The 23,073-nt window shown below is 36.4% G+C and overlaps 1 protein-coding gene and 1 long non-coding RNA gene across 3 annotated transcripts; one reads left to right on the top strand and one right to left on the bottom strand.

Moving 5' to 3' along the window:
* Positions 1 to 10,855: 10,855 nt before the first annotated feature.
* On the top strand, positions 10,856 to 14,932 carry LOC113318147 (TORTIFOLIA1-like protein 4). The gene is made up of 5 exons (XM_026566273.1): positions 10,856 to 11,863; positions 11,961 to 12,069; positions 12,387 to 12,976; positions 13,578 to 14,086; positions 14,316 to 14,932. Exons 1-5 carry the CDS (start codon positions 11,018 to 11,020, stop codon positions 14,326 to 14,328), a joined length of 2,067 nt encoding a protein of 688 aa, XP_026422058.1. The 5' UTR covers positions 10,856 to 11,017; the 3' UTR covers positions 14,329 to 14,932.
* On the bottom strand, positions 14,654 to 16,199 carry LOC113318148. 2 transcript variants are annotated; one of them, XR_003344301.1, is made up of 4 exons: positions 15,986 to 16,193; positions 15,793 to 15,868; positions 15,186 to 15,506; positions 14,654 to 14,781 (listed from the first exon to the last, which is right to left on the bottom strand). It is a non-coding gene; the product is annotated as an uncharacterized LOC113318148 (long non-coding RNA). The 2 variants fall into 2 exon arrangements; XR_003344300.1 differs by having other exon boundaries at positions 15,186 to 15,868; positions 15,986 to 16,199.
* Between the last annotated feature and the right edge of the window lie 6,874 nt (positions 16,200 to 23,073).

Here is a 23,073-nt window from a genome sequence, read left to right as displayed (position 1 = left end):
TGCACCTTGTGAAAATGGTGAAGAATTTGGTTTTGCAGGAGAAGAATTGTATGGTGATCTTTCAGGTACTTGCTGCTGAACTGCTGACACGTCTGGATTATATTTGTTCAATACTTTTAAAACATGACAACAACTTTCTAATTGGATTTTTTTTATTTTATTTTTGCGCCATCATTTTGTACAAACCTCTCTTTCAATATCAGATTCCATAAAAACGCTCTCGCGGCCTCGCTTGGTTTACATTACCGCATCAACATATAAGGCGACTTCCTTATTGATTACAGTGAAACATTCTGACAACTCTTTTGCATCACGACTATTGATGTTCATGGTTTGTTCTTCATATTTACGAAAAACGTTATCCCACACTGTGCTACCATGTTTTTGTGCACCATCGATGCAATCTTGGGTATAATAGACATAGTAACGACATATGCATTCATCTTCAACGATGGTGTATTTTTCACCTCGAAATTTTTTGGGGCCTTTTCCCTTAGATTAAGATTGAGATTGATCTTGAGAATCCATATTACAAGAAATTAGGAAGGGGAGAGAAGGAGTGATTATTTTATATTGTTTTAGTTTAGAAGAATAGGAGAGATTGAGAAATTCTAGAGAGATTTGAAAATTCGGGTGTGAGTATAAATGAACTTGAAGTTGAGTATTTATAGGGGATGAAATTTATGGCAATTGGATGATCAGCCGCTGAGCGCTGATCTTAGCATCGATCGATCTAAAGACCAGCGCTGGCGCCTCTATGACCAACGAGCGCTAGAAAGATCATCGGACGATGGAGTCTCTATCGCCCGATGGAAAACCCATCTCGTATGCCTAAGTACTATGCAGGTAAGTTTGACACTTCGGTATACCCATAGAAGGTGCTAAAGTGCTAACTGACGGTGTTTGATATGTGCATAGATATAGACCTTTGGACAAACACCGTTGTGAGCATTTGACAAAAAAAATTATGTTCTTGATAATTACTCTGGTAGTGCTTCTACCTTCATCTAGGTTACTACCCTTATGTGTCCTAATAAACTTATCTAAGGCTTATTTCACGCACATGCCAAAAAAAACATGTTTGACATACCAGGTGGCATTGCAAATGAGTTGCGCCACTATGGGAAAACCACTGAGCGATGGAGTTTCTAGCGAAAGATATAGATAATATAGTCAGCGATAAAGACTTTATCGCCAGTGCTACCATGAATATCGCTCGATGTAAATTTTAGCGCCAACGGCTAGTTCTTTGTCGCCTACAAATAGGTAATTTTCAAACAAAAAAATTACACCATTTTTTTACACAAAAAATTTCTCTATTTCTCTCTTTCTCAATCTAATTTCTCTATTCTCGATCTAATTTATTTTTTCAATTTTTCCCAAATGGCACAATTCAAACCCAACTTAATTCGGCAACACAACTAGATTTTTCTGGAGTAGTGCTTGAAGGTGCCATTAAGAAGATATGTGATAGTTACAAAGAATTAGGTAAAAATCAAAGAAGTTTTCAAGTTTTGGATATTAACCAAGTCAAAACCGCAACTAAGAAAAGGCAAAAAAAAAAGTTCAAGGCAAAACAAAAAATTTGAAGATAAACAAAGAAAACTCCGTTCATGAGCGCATTGATTGGAAGTTTTGTGAAATGAAGAATATGAAGAACATTGTCCCAAATTTTTATTTTTAAAATCTATATTTCCAAAAAAAAATTTCATAGTTTTATGTCTTGTAAAATGACTATTAATGATTAATTTGAAGTTTAATGAATTTGAAAATTTGACTCATATAATTGAAAATTAAGCTTAATTTTATTCTTAATTCAATCTTACATTTAAAAGGAAGTTAAGTACTTATTACTTGACGTACTCTAGGTCTTAGTGGAGCTTCTCTCTTATGAATCCGAGTAAACTCGGTCATCTTCATCATTAATTTCAGATTAAATTCGTCAATCATGTTCTCTCTTTCTGCATGTCACATTTCCAACTTGATTAACCATCCATTTTTTTAAATCTCTTAAATCTGGCTAATATGTGTTTCTTTACTACTTTTCGCTAGGTACCGACTTACCGTGTTGGATGCTTGCTGAGACAATTGAGTGGTTTTGCCTTTGTCCCATCAAACATTATCCTCCTCTAAATCTTTTCAATATATCATCTGATCTGCCTTTTCACGAGAAGATCCTCAATCCAGCTTTTTATTATTTTATCCCACCTTGTCAGATATCTTTTATTGCCTTTCTGATTATCTAAAGTAGTTATTTAACTTGTTGTAATAGCTAGACCTATACCTTATTTATTTCTCTGCCAGTTTGCAAAAGTTCCAACATGTGTACAACATTCACTCATCCAAATCTCGGCTGCCTGCACGCGCAACTGTTATTCTCTCTATTTCTTTGTCTATTCCTTACATGCAAATCTACTTTTTTTCTTACTTCTTCAACATCTTGGACTATGGAAAACCAGGTAAGAGAAGTCCAAGAAAGGATGAGGACTACATCTATTTCAGACAGACTGAGAGGACTTAAGAAGCCAGAAATATCTTCAGAAGTTTTGTTGGAAGGCGCTGAGAAATGGAAATATTGTTTTTTGACAAAGCTGTATGCGAATAAGTATCTGTCAGTAGGTGAACTAGATAAAGAGCTTAAGAAGTTATGGGTCAAGTGCAAAGGTATATTTATCAAAAAAGAAGAGCCAGATCAGCACATGGTTAATTTTTATAATCAAGAAGAATATGATATGGTTCTCAAACTTAGGCCTTGGTTCATTGAAGAAGATCTTTTTTCTATGGAGCTTTGGATCCGAAAATCCCTAAGAGTCTGGTTGATCTAACAAAAGTACTTCTTTGGTTAAGGCTGTATAACATGCAACCTGAATGTGCCTATCCATCTATTGTCAACAGTATTGGTACAGCTATGGGAGAAGTTCGCGCTTTAGATCCTCCTGATTGTATTGTTCCTAGAGGAAAAGTTTAAGAAGTTCAAGTGCTGATTGATGTTAGAGATACATTACGATGAGGTTTTTGTGTAACAGCATCCACATAGGTTAAAAGGTTGCGGTAGGAGAAGAAGTTTGTCTTAGGCTCTTTTATGAGAAGCAACCTTTTAACCTATGTGGATACTGTTACACCATTGACCACAAGGAAAGAAATGTGGGGAAATTGCAGATTATTTACTTCAGCAACAACGTGGTTACTTGTCTACAGTCTCTATTCTTGATCCACCGTATTGGAGCAATCCAGATAATAGAGGAGTTAGAGCTTCATCAGTAGGCACTTCTCAAATGCAGACTGATCAAGAAAATGAGCATGCAATAACAAATTCTCATATGCCAGCACATGCACTACCAGTTCCACAACAAATAATGGTGGCTGCTGCTATCAATGAAGATGCTGCTCCTACTTCTATGCAAACGGTGATCTGTCTGACTGCACAAAACTCAATGGAAAACAAGAATCTTCAACTAGTCGACTCAGTAACTCATAACGTTCCAGTCACCTCAGTAGGATGTGATCCACAAGGTATGATTCGAGTTAATCTTAGTCGGGGCAGACCTCTAGAACAACAAAGTTTTAGATTTGGTAAGAGGATAAGGATGGAGATGGGAGAAAATAGCAATTCAGATTATAATCATCCACAACAAAGAGAGATTAATACCCTTTGAGTCGTTTAGGAGATTCTGAAAATACTAATATTCAAAATCAATTTCCTCATCCATCAGTTCAACCCAATTCTGGATTAGAAGGAACCCTAGATACCAATTTGCTTAGAGCTTATTTACAAATGGGTGAATTCGATCTTTCACTGGATAATTATAATCATGAGAATATAGATCCGGCAACTGCTCATGTTAATAGAGGTTTAAAGGGTCCTCTCCAATCTCTCCTCAATCTTTATGAACAAAATCAGTTGAACCAATTTTCATCTTCTACAAATGTGGGTTTTTCTGAAAATACCCATGTTAATCTGGATGATTAAAATTGTTCCCAAAATTCTTATCCATCATAACATGGGACTGTTTCAGAACAAAAACACTTAAGGAGTCTTGGAAAAACAACATATGACACTGGTGAAAAGGTACCATATTTCTTTAACCTTCAATTTCCTTCATATTCTGTTTACTCTTTCAATTCTTTTGCTTTATACTACATTTATTCTGCTTTACATGGTTGGTTATTCAGTTTTAAAACAATGAAAGTGCTAGCTTGGAAAGTCCAAGGATTTGCTTCTAAAGACACCAGAGATAACCTAGGAGACATCATTAAAGATCATAATCCAGATATAATTTTCCTCAGTGAAACTAAAATTCATGGGAACAACGCAAGAGCCTTAACTCAACCATTCTGTTACCCTAATTACTTGTTTGTTAGCTCAGTAGGCAAGGCTGGAGGTCTGATTTTACTATGGAAAAATGGATTCCCCTGTGATGTAGTATGTGTAAAAGATAATATAATACATCTTATGATTACTTCTAATCCTGCAAAAGATGAGTGGTTGTTATCTTGTATGTATGGATCTACATATGAAGATTTAAAAATGACACAATGGAGTTTTCTGAAGGAACTCAATGAAAATCTGAACCAACCATGGGTGGTTATGGGGGATTCAAATGTCCATCTTAAACCCTCTGGTTAGACTTCTACTTTATCTTCAGCTAATAATTGGGTTTGTAATACTATAAAAGAATCGGGTTTAATGGATATGGGTTATGTAGGGGGAAACACACATGGACAAATAAGTTAAATGGACAGGGATATAAAAGAGCAAGAATTGACATGTCATTGCACAATGTGAAGTAACTAACTCAATTCCCTGACTCAAGAATATATCATCTTCCTTTTCTAGGTTCAGACCATTGTCCAATTTTACTTCACACAGAGGCAAAGACTTATGTTCCTAGGAATACTTGGAAATTTTATAGGTGTTGGCTCACTGACTCCTCATGTGCCACAACCATTGCTTATTCTTGGAATAAGACTGATATAGGGCTCTCTCAAAAGTTTGCTGTCACTAGGAAAGAACTATCAAAATGGAAGAAGCAAAATTTTGGTCATATAGATAATAAAGTCAAAATATTTAAAAACAAGTTATGTCATCTTCAAAACCTGCCAACTACTGATCATATCAGTTCCCAAATTCAGCACAAAATAGAATTGTTACATCATTGGAAGAAAATTCAGGCTCAATATTGGCAACAGAATCTGCAGACAAATGGGTTAAAGAAGCTGATAATAACACAGCTTACTTCCATGCAATGGCTAATAGAAGAGATAGAAACAACATAATGGCTTTACGAGACCCAAATGGAAATTGGTTGCATAACAGACAATATTTGGCAAGCTTTCTTACGAAACACTTTTCAGATATAGCTACTACTACTTTACCACAATTTCAGGATCACTCGTTTTCACATATTCATGCCAACATTTCAGATGATGAAAATGCTTCCCTCATGAGTATACCAAATGAAGATGAGATCTATAATGTGGTTAAAAGTTTAGCTAGTTGGAATTCGCCAGGTCCTGATGGGTTCCCAGCAGGATTTTATCAAACTCAATGGGAGACAGTGGGTCAAGACATCATTAATCTTGTGCAGGATTTCTTTATATATAAAAAATTCCCTTATCAGATTAATGAAACTGCAATTTGCTTGATACCTAAAATTCCAAATCCCTGCACTCCTGCTGATTTTAGACCAATTGGCCTGTGTAATAAAAGCTATGAAATAATTTCCAAACTGTTAGTTAGAAGAATGCAACCACTGATGGAGAAAATTATAGCACCAACTCAGGAAAATTTTGTTCCAAGAAGATACACAAATGATAATATTATCATATCTGATGAATTGATACACACTATGGAGAAATCAAGAAGCAAGAAAGGCATGTTAGCTCTCAAACTTGATATGTCAAAGGCATTTGATAGAATTAAGTGGCCTTTTGTTGATAAAATGCTTGATTCAATAGGTTTCTGCACAGATTGGAGAATGCTCATTTATCAATGTATATCAACCACTTCAGTTTATATCAGGCTTAATGGCAGTCCTTGTGACAAATACACGCCTTCAAGGGGATTGAGACAGGGAGACCCATTGTCTCCCTATCTCTTCATATGTATTATGGAATATATGACTAGGTCTCTTAATAGGGCAGAGAAAGAAGGAAAGATTGTAGGAGTACAAGGAGCAAAAAACTCTCCAATAAATCATCTGCAAACCTATTTTTGCAAGCTGATGATACAAATATTACTAATGTGTTGAACATTCTAGATAACTTTGGAAAACTCTCAGGGCAAATGATCAATTTCTCAAAATCAGCAGCTTTTATAGCAGGTGATGTCACTGATGAAAGGAAGAATCAAATAAAAATCAAATTGGGAGTTAAAGAGCTGACTACCTCAGATAAATACCTAGGTCTACCAATTTTACTAGGTAAATCAAAAGCAATCTCTTTTGCTAGTCATCTGATGCTTTTGCAAACAGATTATAGGGATGGAATTCAAAAACTTTAAATCAAGCAGCAAGAACTACTTTAGTTAAACCTGTGCTTAATACAATCCCATCTCATTACATGGGAAACTTTAAAATCCATACTGTGTTATTAAGAAGCTTGATTCAATACAAAGGAGATTTTGGTGGAGGCATAAAACTAATAAAGGTATTAACTTTATTGCTTGGAAGTCCTTCAACAAATCTAAAAGTGAAGGTGGTCTAGCCTTTCGGGACTTAGAAAAGTTTAAATGCTGTAATCACCAAATTAGCTTGGAGATTATGCACTGAGCCTGATCAGCTTTGGGTAAAAGTATTAAAACCAAAATACGCTCCTTACTGTGACTTTCTACATTTGCAAGAGGATCACAACAACTCTTCTTGGATTTGTAAAGAAATAGAGCAAGGTTTAAAAATAGTCCGAAAACATCATAGATGGTTGATAGGGGATGCATGGTTCAAAATTTTTGGTCTGGTATGACAAATGGATTCATGGAATGGATTCACCACCTACACCAAATTAAAATGTTGCTGAACCAGCAAGGATAGTCTATGTCTCTAATCTGATGTTGAGTAATCCGAGAAGATGGAATAGAGAATTAGTGTTTCGCTTATTTCCTCAGAGCATTGCACATTTGAAGTTACCCAAACAGAAGATAATCAAAATAGAAGATAAATCAGCTTACAAAGCACTTACCCAAACAGAAGATAATCAAAATAATCACCAAATCAATCACACACAGATTATTCCTAGAACAGTTTGGCAACGACTTTGGATAGCGGAAATAAAAGTTAAGCTATTTCTTTGGAAATGTTTAAAGGGTATCGTTCCAACTATGTCAAAGTTAAGTAGATACAAATAAGGAATCCAAGTGATCTGTCCTCGATGTAGTGATAAAGAAGAAACACTGGAGCATCTTCTATTTGAATGCAAATATTCTTCTGCTGTTTTGTTTGCAATGAATGTAAATGTGTCTATGCTAAGATCTAATAATATTTCGGCGTCTACATGGATAATCAGCTGGTTTAACAGAGATCCAAATGTGGAGGGTGAAGATTATAACAGGTGGCAAATATGGAAAACACGCTATGAGAAGGTCTTTCAAAATAAATCCATTAGCACTTGGACTGTTATCAGCAATACTAGAAGTTTATTAAAACAGTGTGATGCCTCTATCCAAAACCATATGAAGGAAAAAATTAGGAAGAAGGAATATTGGTAGACTCCAAGTCATGGAAATCTTAAAATAAATGTTGATGCTTATTTTGATGAATTATCAAAATCGTATGGTATTGGACTAATTCTGTGTGATTACTCAGGTACAAGCAGGGACATCATAGGCTGCTACTTCAATGGAGGACTATACGCTGAGCAAGCAGAGTGTATGGCGATAAAGGAAGCATTAATCTGGGTAAACACTCTATCAACGCACAACATAATTCTGGAAGGAGACTGTATAAATTTGATGAACTCTATCAATGATGCTATCCCTCATGTATTTTGGCAAAACCAGGGAATTGTAAATGAAATAAAGCATCTGCTAAGAACCTCTAATGTATCTGAAGTTAAGTATATCAGTAGAACAACTAATAACGTTGCTCAAACTATAGCAAATAGGGCTAGAAAAACAAGAGCTTCGTTTCGTTTTCTGTATAACATCCTAGCAAATATCTCTGCAGCCTTAAGGGATGATGATGTTAAACTTAAGTTATGTACATAATTTTTTATCTAATGAAGGTCTGTTTTCAAAAAAATAAAATAATTCAATCTTACATTTTAATTAGAGTTATATTTTAGTTTAAACTAAAGTAAGACATATATTAAAACTTAATACCTAAACTTAAATGCACAATTAAGATATTCCTACAAAATTTCAGTTGACAGCACGAGACTCCTTCTTATGGAACTGCAATAAAATTAAGCATGCACAAGACTACCTACTTGCAGTCCCCATTGCTGGGCTTAACCAGTATATTGGGCCATGACAGTTTTCGGCTGTTTTAAGTTATCGAATGGGCATTCCGCTTTTCGATACAGATAGCACCTGCATGAGCTGCAATAAGACCATGGATATCTTCGGATATCATGCTCTACACTGCGCCAGCGATGTTGGACTCAAATTTCGTCATGACTTTGTAAGAGACGTCTTCGTAGACATTTGTCATAAATCCAATGTAGCTATTAGGAAAGAAGCATCTCTTGGTCTCGTTTCAGATGGAAATACTGCTTTAAGACCTTCTGACATCCTTGTACATGATTGGGAGAATGGAAAAGATGTGTGTTTTGACGTGACTGACATTTCCTCATTCACTAATAGCAGCGCTCGCAACTACACTCCAGGACAAGCTATTTCTGCTGCAATTACTCGCAAACACAAAAAGTACATTGACAAGTGCACTTCTCATGGATATGGTTTTGGCGTCTTGGCGTTCACCACGCTGGGTGAACTTAATGAAGATACGATTGCTTTCTTGAAAAGACTGAAGAATTGTCTATCCAGCCACGATACAAACGTTAAGATAGGCATTTTTTTATTTCATAGAATAGGTCTTGCTATTCAAAAGGGTGTTGGAGCTCAGCTTGTTGCTAGACTACCAACTATCCCAATGCAAGAGCCTCTTGTTTGAACAATTATTCATATTTATATTATGGTTTAGTTTATATATTAAATTAAGAAATTAAAACATAAATATTGGATTATATTTGGGTAACCCTCTTAGAATCTCGAAACAGCTTCCAAATTGGAAGTCTTTTTCGTAGATGCGACGATATTCCACACGACACCTTTGTTGAAGTTTCATCATGGTTTCACCATCTCTCATTTTGGACCTTCTTGCTAAAGTAAAACAACATACCTAATAACTCCCTTATTGATTTCAGTGAAGCGACGACTCAACCCTGAAACATCACGATTGTTGGGGGTTCATTGTTTGTTCTTGAAATTTCCAAAAAATCCTTCCTCAAGATGTTTGGAGACTGAATTCATCTGCGAATAAAGTCTTAGTAAAAGAAACAAAATTTCTGCAAATACATTCATCTTCCTCAGTAATAAATTTTAGTCATTGTCTCCTAATTGACTTCGCACGATTAACAACTCTTTGATTTTTCGGCAGCATGTTGGTTTGATATGAACTCAGCCATGTTCATATTATCAGCCATGCTTTCTGAAGAATTGGAAGAGTGATGAAAAGAATAGGAAATTGAGAAATTCTAGTGTGAGTTGAAATGAGTATGAAATTGAGTATATATAGATGGGGAAAATTGTAGCCATTGGATGGGGAACTGATGAGGGATGATCAGACCAGCGAGCGACAGCTTGAGTATCGCTGGCGCTTGAATGACCAACGAGCGATATTTTAACAAATAGGCTCGCTGGAAAGTCTATCTCGTATGCCTGTTTGTTATATTTGACATATAGGCATACATGTTTGGCACTTTGACATACCCATAATGGATGCTAAAGCGGAAAAATCTTTTTTCCAACTACTAAAAATTGACGATTTCCTAGCCTCCACCGCCAATTTGTCAGCCACAAAATTGTCAATTCTATGAATAAACTTGAAACCCCAAAAACAGTTACATTCATCTAAAATTTTCATAGCACCTCGGACCGTTATGTGATTCCTCGAATCCATCATTGTCTCCCTTCTTCAACATACTTTCTAATTTCAAGTAAATTAGTAGAAATCTCAATTTTTTAAAAAGAGAATCTGCATCTTCGAATCTTTTAAACGATAAAAATAAAAGAAAAATAAAATAGAATAAAATAAAATTGACCGATCATTTCTATTTTAATTTACAAATTATTAAGCTTCCACTTTTCATCACTCGTATAACTGACACCGACAGGAACCAGCAAATGTTCACCTAGACACCGACTCATTCATACTGCTACAGTAGAAAAACAACGACGAGCACAAAAAAGGCAACCAGTACAATCCTCGGATTCATGACATCTCCTCCGTTTTGCCTCCTCTACTAACGACCCTCTCTCCCAAAATACCAGTAGAGCATTAAAAATGATAAAGAGTCTCTTTCACGATCACGTGATTCAAGAGTAGTGGGGGAGTGAGTGGCCCATTCCCCTCTGCAAAAAAACAGTTTTACCAGCCATAACTGATTCCAGCCCAATCCTCCCCATCCACGGCTTCAATTCCCCAGTAATATCCTTAATTACTCCAGCTAACCATCTCCTTAATTAATTATCTCGTTAATATAATATTAATATTCCTTCTGTAATTTTCTCACAGTAAGAAAATTCTCTTACTTGAAACTCTTCTCTGTAAAGTTACGATTTACCCTTATCCGTCTTTTTTCTCTCAATAAATCCAAAATTCCCAATCTATATAAAAACCATTCTTTCCCAGCAGTCTTTAACACTACAGAGAACCGACAAAAACAAACTCCCATTTAGAAAAACGTTACCGGAATTAATGGTGTAAGTACCTGAATCAGTAGCAGTACTGAATCTCTCTGCAACATTCAGGTGAGTATCATCAGTAAGTAAGTTACAAGAATTCAACGATTGACGGCGACGATGTCTATACCAAGAAGATCTTCAGTAGGTTCATCGACGACGATGACACCATTACAGCAAGAGAAGATTCCAACAGTATCAGATTTGAAGCAACGTGTCATAACATGTCTAAACAAGTTATCAGATAGAGATACACATGCAATCGCAACAAATGAATTAGAATCCATAGTCAAGAATCTGAATGCAGATTCATTTCCACCGTTCTTGAATTGTATCTACTACACTGATCCGTCACAGAAATCACCTGTGAGGAAGCAATGTGTGAGATTATTAGGTTTTGTATCAGAGATTCATGGAGATTCATTATCGCCTTATGTTTCTAAGATGATACACAATATTGTGAAAAGATTGAGGGATAAGGATTCGAATGTTCGTTCTGCTTGTGTTGATACTGTTACTGTAATGGCTTCACAGATCTGTAGACCTCCGTTTTCGGTTTTTATGAAGCCGTTGAGTGAAGCGATTTTCTGTGAGCAAGATTTGAATTCACAGTCTGGTTCAGCTCTTTGTTTAGCTTCGGCGATTGAAGCGTCGCCTGATCCAGATTTACAGCAGTTGTTGAGGATTTTGCCGAGATTGGTGAAATTACTGAAGACTGAGAGTTTTAAAGCGAAACCTGCATTGTTGAATTTGATTACTAGTATTGTTAATGTTGGTGGGATTTCGAATCAGAGTTTGTTGGTGATTTTGGTTCCTTGCTGTGTTGAGTTTTTAAGTCATGAAGATTGGGCGATTCGAAAAGCTTCTGCTGAGACTTTATGGAGGTTGGCCGTTGTTGAGAGGGATTTGTTGTCTGAGTTTAAGTCTTCTTGTTTTCCGACTTTTGAGAATCGGAGATATGATAAGGTTAGATATGTTGATCTTTTGGTTGTTTTCTTAAATTGACTGTTTGATAGATTGATTTTGGTGGTTTCTGATTTGATGATTTTGGTGCATTTTGTAGGTGAAAGCGGTGAGGGATACTATGAATTCAATGATAGAAGCTTGGAAAGATGTTCCTGATGTTTCCGATGAAGCGTCGCCACCAGCGGAATCTAAAAGTTCTACTCGAGGTAAATTTGTTACTGGTACTAGTAGTTTTTAGTACTGTTGTGTGGATTTGGATGTGTGTCTAGTTAGTGTTTACCAGTAGTTCATATTTTTGTGGATTCATTTATGTTGTGAGATCACAAGTTCACAAAGAATTATTCTCTATGGCTTTGCTTGAGATTTTTGTATTGACAGTTTGTTGTTTGATTTGGATTTACATCTTCAGGAGCTGAAGGATCTTTTATTGTGATTATTTCCAGTTTCAGTTTTGGGTCACCATTAACTTCAATCACTTTTTTTTTTTTTACTGTAATGTAATTACATTTCTTATGTTACACAGAGAATGCAAGTGATGGGAGGTTCCCACCTGGCTCGAAAAATTCAGTCAATCGATCTTTTGAATCTCCAGTAGCTAAGAGAAAATCAATGCCTGGAAGCAGAGCAAGTCCACCTGATACTTCATCCATGACAACTGCCAGACAAAGGAGTCCGTTGAAGGGTAGTAACTTGAAATCAAGCCCACCAATGTTTCGTAAGCTGGATCGCAAAAAACCCACCAACTGGAAAGTCGAGATTTCTGTACCTCATAATCCACCTTCAAATGAAATTTATGAAGACGATCTGAATGGGAATCATGGGGAAGTTTCAGGATATGGGGATACTGGGAACGATAGGTTTCAAAAACAGGATGTAAGACGTGCTATTTTCAACAGAAATGGTGATGATAACGTGCACCAACTGGGTGCGGTAAGGTCGGGATCTCGTGTAGTTCCATTAGTGCACCAAGAGAGCATAGGATCTACTGGTTTAGTAGGCAATCCTACTGGGCAACTCCAAGACATCATCAAAAACAATGAGGAAATGTCACTAATCCGCAATCAGCTTATTCAGATAGAGAAGCAACAGTCAAGTCTCTTAGATCTTTTACAGGTGAGTTCCTAGTTGACTATTTGTGTTTCATTCTTCTTTGTCTGTTGTATCTCACATGCTACAGCACTGTTAGATTATATTTTGTTTTGAGGATTTACTGCATGACTATAGCCAGTAGCTGCTGCCGCAAAAAAAAGAAGAAGAAAAAGACGAGGAGAAAGCCTTATCTTAGTTCTTGGTTTTGACTGGATGCAAGTTTGCTCTTGAAATAAATCACCTTGATTTTCTGCATTTGTTATGAATATCATCTGTTTCCTACTTGCGTCAAGTGACCAATTTTACTATGCTTTCTTAGATTGCTGAATGCAGTATTTTGAACATATCTAGATTGTGGTATGTTGTTTCTGTCATGAAATTTTGGTTTCTAAAATGTGCCGGAAGATCATGTGGTATAATAAACATGAATTGGTGTGATATAAACCTGCTCGTATTATGTGTAGCGCTACATACTGTCATATCTCTGTACTGAGATTTCATATGTAATTTTTTGCACCCTTCTGTTGCTTATTTTCTTGGGTACCGTTTGCGTTGGTGATGGAGGTAGTAGTGCATCTTAAAAACCTATACTGATTTCATTATATTGTACCTTGGCTGAGTTCAGAAATTCATGGGGAGCTCACAGAATGGGATGCAATCGCTAGAGACGCGTGTACAAGGCTTAGAGCTTGCGCTAGACGAGATCTCCTATGACTTGGCTATATCGACTGGAAGGATGTCAAACCCTGATACGGCAGGAAACACATGTTGCAGATTGCCTGGTGCAGAGTTCCTGAGCAACAGGTTTAGGAAGAAAACAGAAGTTCGTTACTCAACTTCAAGGCACTCGTCTTCAGTAGGCACACCATTGATTGACTCAATGCGCAGCATGGCAGATAGAGATCACAGTGCTGAACAATTGAATCAAGAGAATCGAAGGTTCCGGCTCCAGGGTGGTGGTGGTGGTGGGTTTGTTGTTAACCCATTGGCAAACATTCGTAGCGATTCTAGAAGCAATTCAGAAGTTGGCATGAACAGAAGGCCCAACTTGTCCCGAACCCAAGTTGGTAACGGAAGCAGGCTTGATGTGGGTCCACCTATAACTGTTATATCATCGACCAACACACCCCAAAGGTAATTGAAGATTCTAAACATTTGTCTTTTTAGCGATACAATATGCAGCAATCCCATCTGCTCTATCATGTGGGTATCTTTGTGTTGTTCATTTCATTTTGCGTACACATGCTTGCAAATGGTATTCTGAAGATGGGCATGTCTTGGACACTTGTGCGTGAACCACTTCTACTGAACCGAAAGACAGTACACATAATTCGACTTTGTTTTAATCTTTATAACTTGGCAGAGCAACGGCATAGTTTAGGAGTGATAGCGGATTGGAGTTTTTTTTTATGCTCAGATTAGCTGTGAAGCAGACACAGCACCATGATATTAGCCTGTGACAAAAGAATAGTGAAGCAGAGACGCCCTCCTCAGGGAATCAAGTGTTCTGGTGTTCTTGAACAAGCATGGCTTCACATTTCTTTCTTACTTTCTCTTAAAATGCTGTTGTGTCTATAAGAAAAAAGAAATTGCACTAACTTGTCTAAGCTTACAATTTACGGGATTCTGATCAAAGACTGGACAAGAATCAAGATTAAAGCAACAGTGAGTTGGATACAGTACACAAGCCACTGAAAACACTAGTAGTATTTGATTACCTCTGCTTGACAGTCTCGGAAGATCCCGTTGCCTTCCAATCATACATTTCCTTAGAATTTAAAGCCAGGATGAATCTTTTTTGTACTTCTAGGCTATTTAATCGCTATGACCTGTAGAAAAAGTCGAATATTTAGATGTATGGTTGCATGATCTTTGTGTATCAGGTGCAATATGTTCGTTTTACCAAATCCAATTATGCTTTTGTTTGTAAATGAAATGAAACTTTATTCTGCAGTTTTATAAGATTATTGCCTCCTTCAATATTTAGAGTCTTCTAATATAGAGTACATTCATTCATGACTACATTAGACATTTGCCTGCTTAAATCGACTGTGGTTATATGGACAGTAATCTAAAGGAGCGATATTGCCAAAGACCTGGAAGTTAATTAGTGTTTTGGTGATTGTGATTTAGTCTCAATTAAGTTAATGTTCAGAAATTCACAAATCTCTAGTAGTCTAGTTATCTGAAGAGATGTACTGAGACTGAGACTCTGAGAGTGCTGAATACTTACAGTTTGGTTGTCGACGGGAAGAGAATTGGCTTGAGGAAATATTTGAAGTTTGACAACTGCAGGATTCGTGGAGCCAACAACCGGATCCCCTTCCACCACCAGAGTATCAGTTGCAATTCGAAAAAGCGTGTTCGTAAGTAAGCTGCAAACTCCAAATTCCCCTCATTCCAACCTTGAAAGACACCACCAAAATCCTGTAATTCCTCTCGTAGTTGATCGATCTGCTGAAGTCCAATCCAGTCTTTACTCCTTACGAGTTCCCTCGCCAATACATCTTTCGTGCCCAGTTTATAGTTCAGATCCCCAAACCAGAGTATCCGGCTGCACATACATACACACACACAAACAAACAAAAAAGTTGGATCATTTTTTTTTTTTTTTTGTGAACTGTCTTGCTTGTATCTGTGATAGTTACTCGTCTCCATCCTTCTCGCCAGAAGCTAAATAAGCAGCGACGAAACAAGAGGTGCTACTTTCAATAGATAAGCTAACAAATACAGGCCCTTTATTACCCAAACAGCCCATGATTCCACAAGCTACAGAACCCACTTTCACATTTGATATGGAATACTTTCCCATCATTTTGTTGCTTGCAAGTAACTGATACCTGGGGCCAACACTCAGTTCCTCCGTCGGACTTTCCCTGGAACTGCCGTCTTCACCTAATTCACTGTCGCTGGAAACTATAAACAACACAATATGTTAGACTCTTCACCGGAAAGTAAAGATTACAAACCAAATTGCTGATGCTTTTGTTAGCAAATTTGCTGCAAATACTACACAATAACCTGACAACTCACCAAGCTGAAATGAGTTTGATCCTTTTTTTTGTTTCTCCACCTAAACCGTTTATGTTTTCTTCTTGGATGAGCTAGTTCTTGTAAATTGTTCTTACTTTTGTAATCCATATGTAGTTATAGCTAGAATCATCAATCCACGCCACTGTGCTGCTTAACTATCTGAACTAGGATCATTATTGGTTAACACTACTACCACACCATGCTGAAGTTGTGTTCATTGTTTAATCAATCTTAATATGGAGTAGGTAAGAAGGAAATGGACAAAGGAAACTAAGGTTAAATTAATCCTCAGTTTAAGCGAGAATTCCCCGGTTTTGTGCTAAGCCAGCCATTTGATACCATTTTTGTCTTTTCCTGGTCAAGTTGTTTTCCTAGACGCCAATTCCCCTTCCACATATATTCCCAGAGGCAGGACCTGATTTTATTCTCGTAAGCCCAGTTGCAAATCCATATGGGCCGGTAATGTTGCCGTCGATGTTTAAGATTTCACGAACTACGCGATAAGTGCATAATGTGAATTTTGTAGAAACCTGTTTCGAGGCATACTCAAATGTTTTGAGGCATATATCTGTCTAAGTTTTTGTAGAAACCTGTTTCACAAAACCTCGTATAAAATGAAACATATTTTGAGGCATACTCAATGTTCGGTTGATAACTTTTCAGCCGAACTTAGACAGATACCTAACTAAAAAAAGGGGAGGGTCTTTAATTAAAGCCTCAAAACAGGTTTCTACAAAATTCACATTATGCACTTATCGCGTACTTCGTGAAAGGGAAAATTAGGCAGGCCCCAAAAAAATAATATTCTCATTGTCAGGCCCACAATTAATTTTAGACACCGTGACACCCAAAATTATCCGAAATTGTTAAGAATCAATACATAACTCGTTATGCATACTATTTTTCAGGGATAACTCGTTATGTAGAGGGGGTTAGTCCTCGAGTGATTTCGGGGGAGTTTAATGTATTTGAATCCCTAGGGATTTAGAGGGAATGTGTGAGAGTCTAGACAATTTGGGGGAGTTTGACTCTAACTCCCCAGAAATCTCTTGTTTTTTGAGAGATTTTGTCTAAGTACAAAAACATCATGAAACTCTCTCAAACTCCCCCAAACTCCCTATGTCTCTAGTGTTTTACGACTAACAGGGAGTTTAAGAGATTCTAATCAAATCTCTCACCACTAACATGGAGTTTAAGGTATTTTGAGGTAGTTTTAGAAACTCCCTAGAAATCTCTCACCACTAACAGAGATTTTAAAAGATTTTGACAAACTCCCCCACGACTAACAGGGGATTTGCCAATTACATTGAAATACGTTAAAATCTCTCACGACTAACACCCTGGTAGCCTAATTTTTTCAGGGGTATAATTGGCAACGCAACTTGGATATAACATTTCTAAAAATCTGCGCCTTGGAATTTTACAAATTTTATATCGTTGGAAATCTTTTTAAAAAAGCTATGCAACGAGTACAAACAACAATATCAAATTTATGTTTTTCACGAAAAAATCGGAGGTGATCACCATTTTAGGCAAAATTTTCGAAAATTGACTACATAACCATTATGCAGTCACCAAAAAAGATGCATAACACATTCTGCAGACGCATAACGAATTATGCAACCATTTTCTCGACTGCATAACAAATTATTTTGTTATGCATCTATAACAAGTTATGTAACCATTGTTTTGGTTGATTTTAGTGCGTAGATAAAAAATTGATGCATAATGCAGTATGCATCCATATTTACGGATGCATATCAAGTTATGCATCTATTTTCTCGATGCATAATGCATTATGCAGTTTCGGATGCATAACATGTTATGCATCTATTTCCATGATTGCATAACATGTTATGTATATATTATTGTAGGTGCATGACAAGTTATGCAACCTTATTTTTTGTTGGTTTCAATACCAAGAAAATAGAAGTTGCATAACGTGTTATGTAACCATTTTCGGGACTGCATAACAAGTTATGCAACTTTTGTAGATACATAACAAGTTATGCATCCATTTTCTCGACTGCACGACATGTTATGCAGATATTTTCTCGATTGCATGACATGTTATGTAATCATAACAACATCATCATCTTCTTTCCTGATTCAATAACTCCCATACAAACCAAACAACATAAACAAACCAATCGGATGGTGTAACTTCGATATTCCATCTAGTACATTAGAAGATTTGTTATACAAGGAAAACAACCAATATAATTACCACTTCAGCTCAAGCATCAACAATTCAAGAATACCCCTAACCCACCAAATACAATCAAGTTCAATCTCATTTGGATTTTTTGCAAACTTGCATAAAATTGACAGACAGTACAATCCTGCACATAATCTTCTACTAACTTCAACTAATTCCATCCAAGAATTCACAAAAGAGTAACCTAGCAACATTTAGGATAGTGAATTTCAAGAATAACGAATCCCACCATAAAAACAAACCCGAAAAAATACTAAATCCCTAACATAAAGTCATCAAATTTCACACATTTCATTCCTAATGACGCAAAATACTAAAAATTTCTTACACAAAGATCAAACCTTTGTAAATTGTAATCCAAATTGAACTCTGTAAGGGTTTGAAAAGGTTCTGTACACAAGGTTCTTAATGTAACCTACAACCCTTTTCTTAGCATCTCCTTGTGATAAACTTTTCAATACTTATCTGCTTCTCTTCTAGCAAAGTACGATGATCTTTATAGGTTGGTTTGGTTTGGTTTGTTTAACCCATATCTGCCAACCAACACAATTTTTAGTCGAACCCATTCTCGGTACATATGAATCATTTGTTCCCTGTAATCTTCTCAACTACCGGATTCTCAAACCATGGCATCAGTTATTCTTGAGACTACATCTTCTGATTTTGGGAGAGTATCTTGAATTCCATCTGCCGAGTAATAACGAACAATACGCCATCTCCATTAGCATCTAAAACCAAACCAATTTCAGTTCAAATGAACCCCCAATTGTTGTTGTCAATCATTGCACTTATCTCCATTTCTTCCCCATCAGTTCTCCTTATTTTCAGGAGTAGCAATACCTTCCTTTCACGAGTCTTCTCGATGAAATCAGCGGAAGCAGTCAGCTCCATCATCCACTGTCATTTAAGAACCATATCAGCAAGCTCTCAATCATAATTTCCAGATCTAAAATGAGTTTTTATCAAATTGGAGAAAAAAATAATATTGGATCGAATTTTAGATAGAAAGATATCAGAAGAAAGTTGTTAATTTTTTTTTGAAGAAAGAAAGTTGTTATAGAAAGAGATACAAAAGAGATATTAAAATATGGGTCTGTGCATAATATTTTCACATAGAATGGGTGCGACAGTGAGTTTTTTTAGACCGTGGGTTTTACAGTGGAAGGAAAACAAAAAATGGGTCTGGTAGTAGTTTTCACTTCGTGAAATTCAGCTATGCTCAAGGAAACCCAACAAATTGGGATGGTTTTCATAAAAATGATGTGTCAATTTGTTGTAATTGACAATCAATTTGACGAAGTTGGATCTCCTATCCACTGTCGCGTGAGCCAATGAAGACGCAATGCTTGTCAATTCTCAAGGATCCAAATTTAGATGAGATCAGTTGGGCTCTTTCATCACTTGTTATGCACGACCTAAATGAGTTTGGCTTGTCGGTCTTACAAGACTGACAACTTTTGTACACTAGATAAAGCTTAGTTGTGGCGCACCGGGTGTGAGGTAAGTTCGCTACTTGTGCACCCCCCCGCTAATTATTTCGAGTTTCGGTTCTATGACTGTACTCCCTAGGCAGAGTGTTTCACGCATTAGCTTGGCTCATGATGTTGCAGCTTAAGCAGAGTTATATAATGTCGAAATTTGGTGGACATCTTCTCAAATCTCTCGGTTTGTTGTCCAATAAGGATGAGTGTAGTGGATTAAAACATGGGAATGAAAGCGATAGGTCGTAGTTGCTATAGCCTTTGAAAAAAAAACTTCCCTTTCTCTCTGCTCGAAAGCAGGGAAGGATAGAGGGGGTTTCAAAATGGGCGAGGATTGAATCCTCGCCAGGAAAAGAGAAACACAAGGATTTGATCTCCACTTACTCTTTAATTATAATAAAAAAACTAATAAAATATATTAATATTAGATTTTGGACCCACCTTAAGAGTTTTAAATAAATAAAACACTTTTGGGCGAGATAGCAATCCTCGCCTATATTGAAATTACCTCCCCCACTGATACACTCAGGCCTCTCTTCAGCGTGACGTGGCGTCACTGTGTAACCCCTACCTTCCCTCCTCCACTGCACTCAACCTAAGTTCACTCTTCCGACCTTTTGACTATATAAGTTTCCTAATTATTAAGTTAGTTTATTTTGCTTTTTTTATTCTTGTGTTTCTGCTCTCAACATCCGTTCAAAAAATAAATTAAATATAAATACTGGTTTGGTTCGAGTATTTTCTTCTCTATATTTCATTATTTTCAAACTCATCGATTAATTTGTTGGAGAGAACTAAATAGTAACTGATGTCGTGAACTCAATCTCACTTTATTTTGTCACTCAAATGGTATATTAGGTTACAAAATTGATTTAAATTAATATGGAGTGATTCGGTCATTATGGTACTATTTCACTTGACATGACGATTTGAATAGTCGGCATGCTCGTTGGATGAATATATCATGACGATTTTTCATGTTTTTCTTCATAACTGAAAGAACAATTATCAGAGTCGTCGTGGTATGCATTTTAAACCAAGACGAGTAGTGATGTAGTATGAATAATCGTGATGGTTGGTAAAGCAAAACCATGACGACTAATAAACGCCAAAATCCAGGTTTTTTGTGTCCAAATTTGTTATTAGTCGTCATGGTTTTGTAAGAACAACATGACGATAAATAGATAGTTGTGAGTGTGTTGCATTCTCGACCATGACGATTATAAGTGCCAAAAACCAATGTTTCATCTGACCAGATTTGACTTTAGTCGTCAATGATTTAAAAAAATACCATGACGACCATTTTCCTTGTTTCCTTATCGAGCATGAAGACTAAGAACTGTCGAGAACAAATTTTTTTGTGTCCAATTTTTCTTTTAGTCGTCCTGTTTTTAAAAAATAACAAGACGATTTTGTCCATAAAATAGATAGTCGTCATTATTTTACATTTTCGAGCATGATGATCGATTATAATGGTTAGTCGATATGATTTTAACAAATAAACCATGATGAAATTTGATGTCACTATTAAAAGTCGTCATCTTATTTTGCTACAATTTTGTCAACTATGTTTGGTCGGCATGTTTTGTTTTAGTCGAGCATGATGCCTTTTTATGAAAGTCTGAAGTCCTTCTGCCATTTAAAGAATTGAACCGACAATATCCTATATAATTCCATTTTAGACAGCTTGAGATGCTGGTAATGAAGCTGCTTATGAGGAAATCTGTTAAGAGTTGTAATAGATCTTTCATCTGTATTTGATTTTTGTGATGAAAATGAATGATTTGTATTTGATTTTTGTGTTGAATATAGATTGAAGATTGTCAAAGCTTAAACATGGCCACAAATTAACTTAATTAGGCTTTAATTTTAACTTTAGTTAAACAAGGCGGGTAACCCGTGAGTCCACAAGCTTTACCCGTTACGGGTGCGGGTTGTAGAAATGACGACCCGTGAAGAATATCAACCCGCAAGCTTTGGACCGTGTTAACCCGTACCCGTGTAACCCGTAACAAGCCAGCCCAGGCCCGCCCGTTTGCCAGCTCTACATATATCTGTCTAAGTTTTTGTAGAAACCTGTTTCACAAAACCTCGTATAAAATGAAACATATTTTGAGGCATACTCAATGTTCGGCTGATAACTTTTCAGCCGAACTTAGACAGATATATGCCTCAAAACATTTGAGTATGCCTCGAAACAGGTTTCTACAAAATTCACATTATGCACTTATCGCGTACTTCGTGAAAGGGAAAATTAGGCGCAGGCCCCAAAAAAATAATATTCTCATTGTCAGGCCCACAATTAATTTTAGACACCGTGACACCCAAAATTATCCGAAATTGTTAAGAATCAATACATAACTCGTTATGCATACTATTTTTCAGGGATAACTCGTTATGTAGCCTAATTTTTTCATTGGTATAATTGGCAACGCAACTTGGATATAACATATCTAAAAATCCGCGCCTTGGAATTTTACAAATTTTATATCGTTGGAAATCTTTTTAAGAAAGCTATGCAACGAGTACAAACAACAATATCAAATTTTTGTTTTTCACGAAAAAATCGGAGGTGATCAACATTTTAGGCAAAATTTTCGAAAATTGACTACATAACCATTATGCAGTCACCAAAAAAGACGCATAACACATTCTGCAGACGCATAACGAATTATGCAATCATTTTCTCGACTGCATAATTTTGTTATGCATCTATAACAAGTTATGTAACCATTGTTTTGGTTGATTTTAGTGCGTAGATAAAAAATTGATGCATAATGCAGTATGCATCCATATTTACGGATGCATATCAAGTTATGCATCTATTTTCTCGATGCATAATGCATTATGCAGTTTCGGATGCATAACATGTTATGCATCTATTTCCATGACTACATAACATGTTATGTATATATTATTGTTTTTTGTTGGTTTCAATACCAAGAAAATAGAAGCTGCATAACGTGTTATGTAACCATTTTCGGGACTGCATAACAAGTTATGCAACTTTTGTAGATACATAACAAGTTATGCATCCATTTTCTCGACTGCACGACATGTTATGCAGATATTTTCTCGATTGCATGACATGTTATGTAGTCATAACAACATCATCATCTTCTTTCCTGATTCAATAACTCCCATACAAACCAAACAACATAAACAAACCAATCGGATGGTGTAACTTCGATATTCCATCTAGTACATTAGAAGATTTGTTATACAAGGAAAACAACCAATATAATTACCACTTCAGCTCAAGCATCAACAATTCAAGAATACCCCTAACCCACCAAATACAATCAAGTTCAATCTCATTTGGATTTTTTGCAAACTTGCATAAAATTGACAGACAGTACAATCCTGTACATAATCTTCTACTAACTTCA

Source organism: Papaver somniferum, chromosome 10 (genome assembly GCF_003573695.1).
Source record: "Papaver somniferum cultivar HN1 chromosome 10, ASM357369v1, whole genome shotgun sequence".
NCBI lineage: Eukaryota > Viridiplantae > Streptophyta > Magnoliopsida > Ranunculales > Papaveraceae > Papaver > Papaver somniferum.
The sequence above is the reverse complement of the archived record's forward strand: the minus strand, read 5'-3'. Positions and strand labels throughout refer to the sequence as shown.

Coding starts and splice junctions, on each gene's coding strand:
- LOC113318147 (XM_026566273.1), top strand. CDS start 11,018: ATGTCTATACCAAGAAGATCTTCAGTAGGTTCATCGACGACGATGACA. Junction 12,070..12,386: donor ATCTAAAAGTTCTACTCGAG/GTAAATTTGTTA, acceptor TATGTTACACAG/AGAATGCAAGTGATGGGAGG. Junction 12,977..13,577: donor GTCTCTTAGATCTTTTACAG/GTGAGTTCCTAG, acceptor GGCTGAGTTCAG/AAATTCATGGGGAGCTCACA.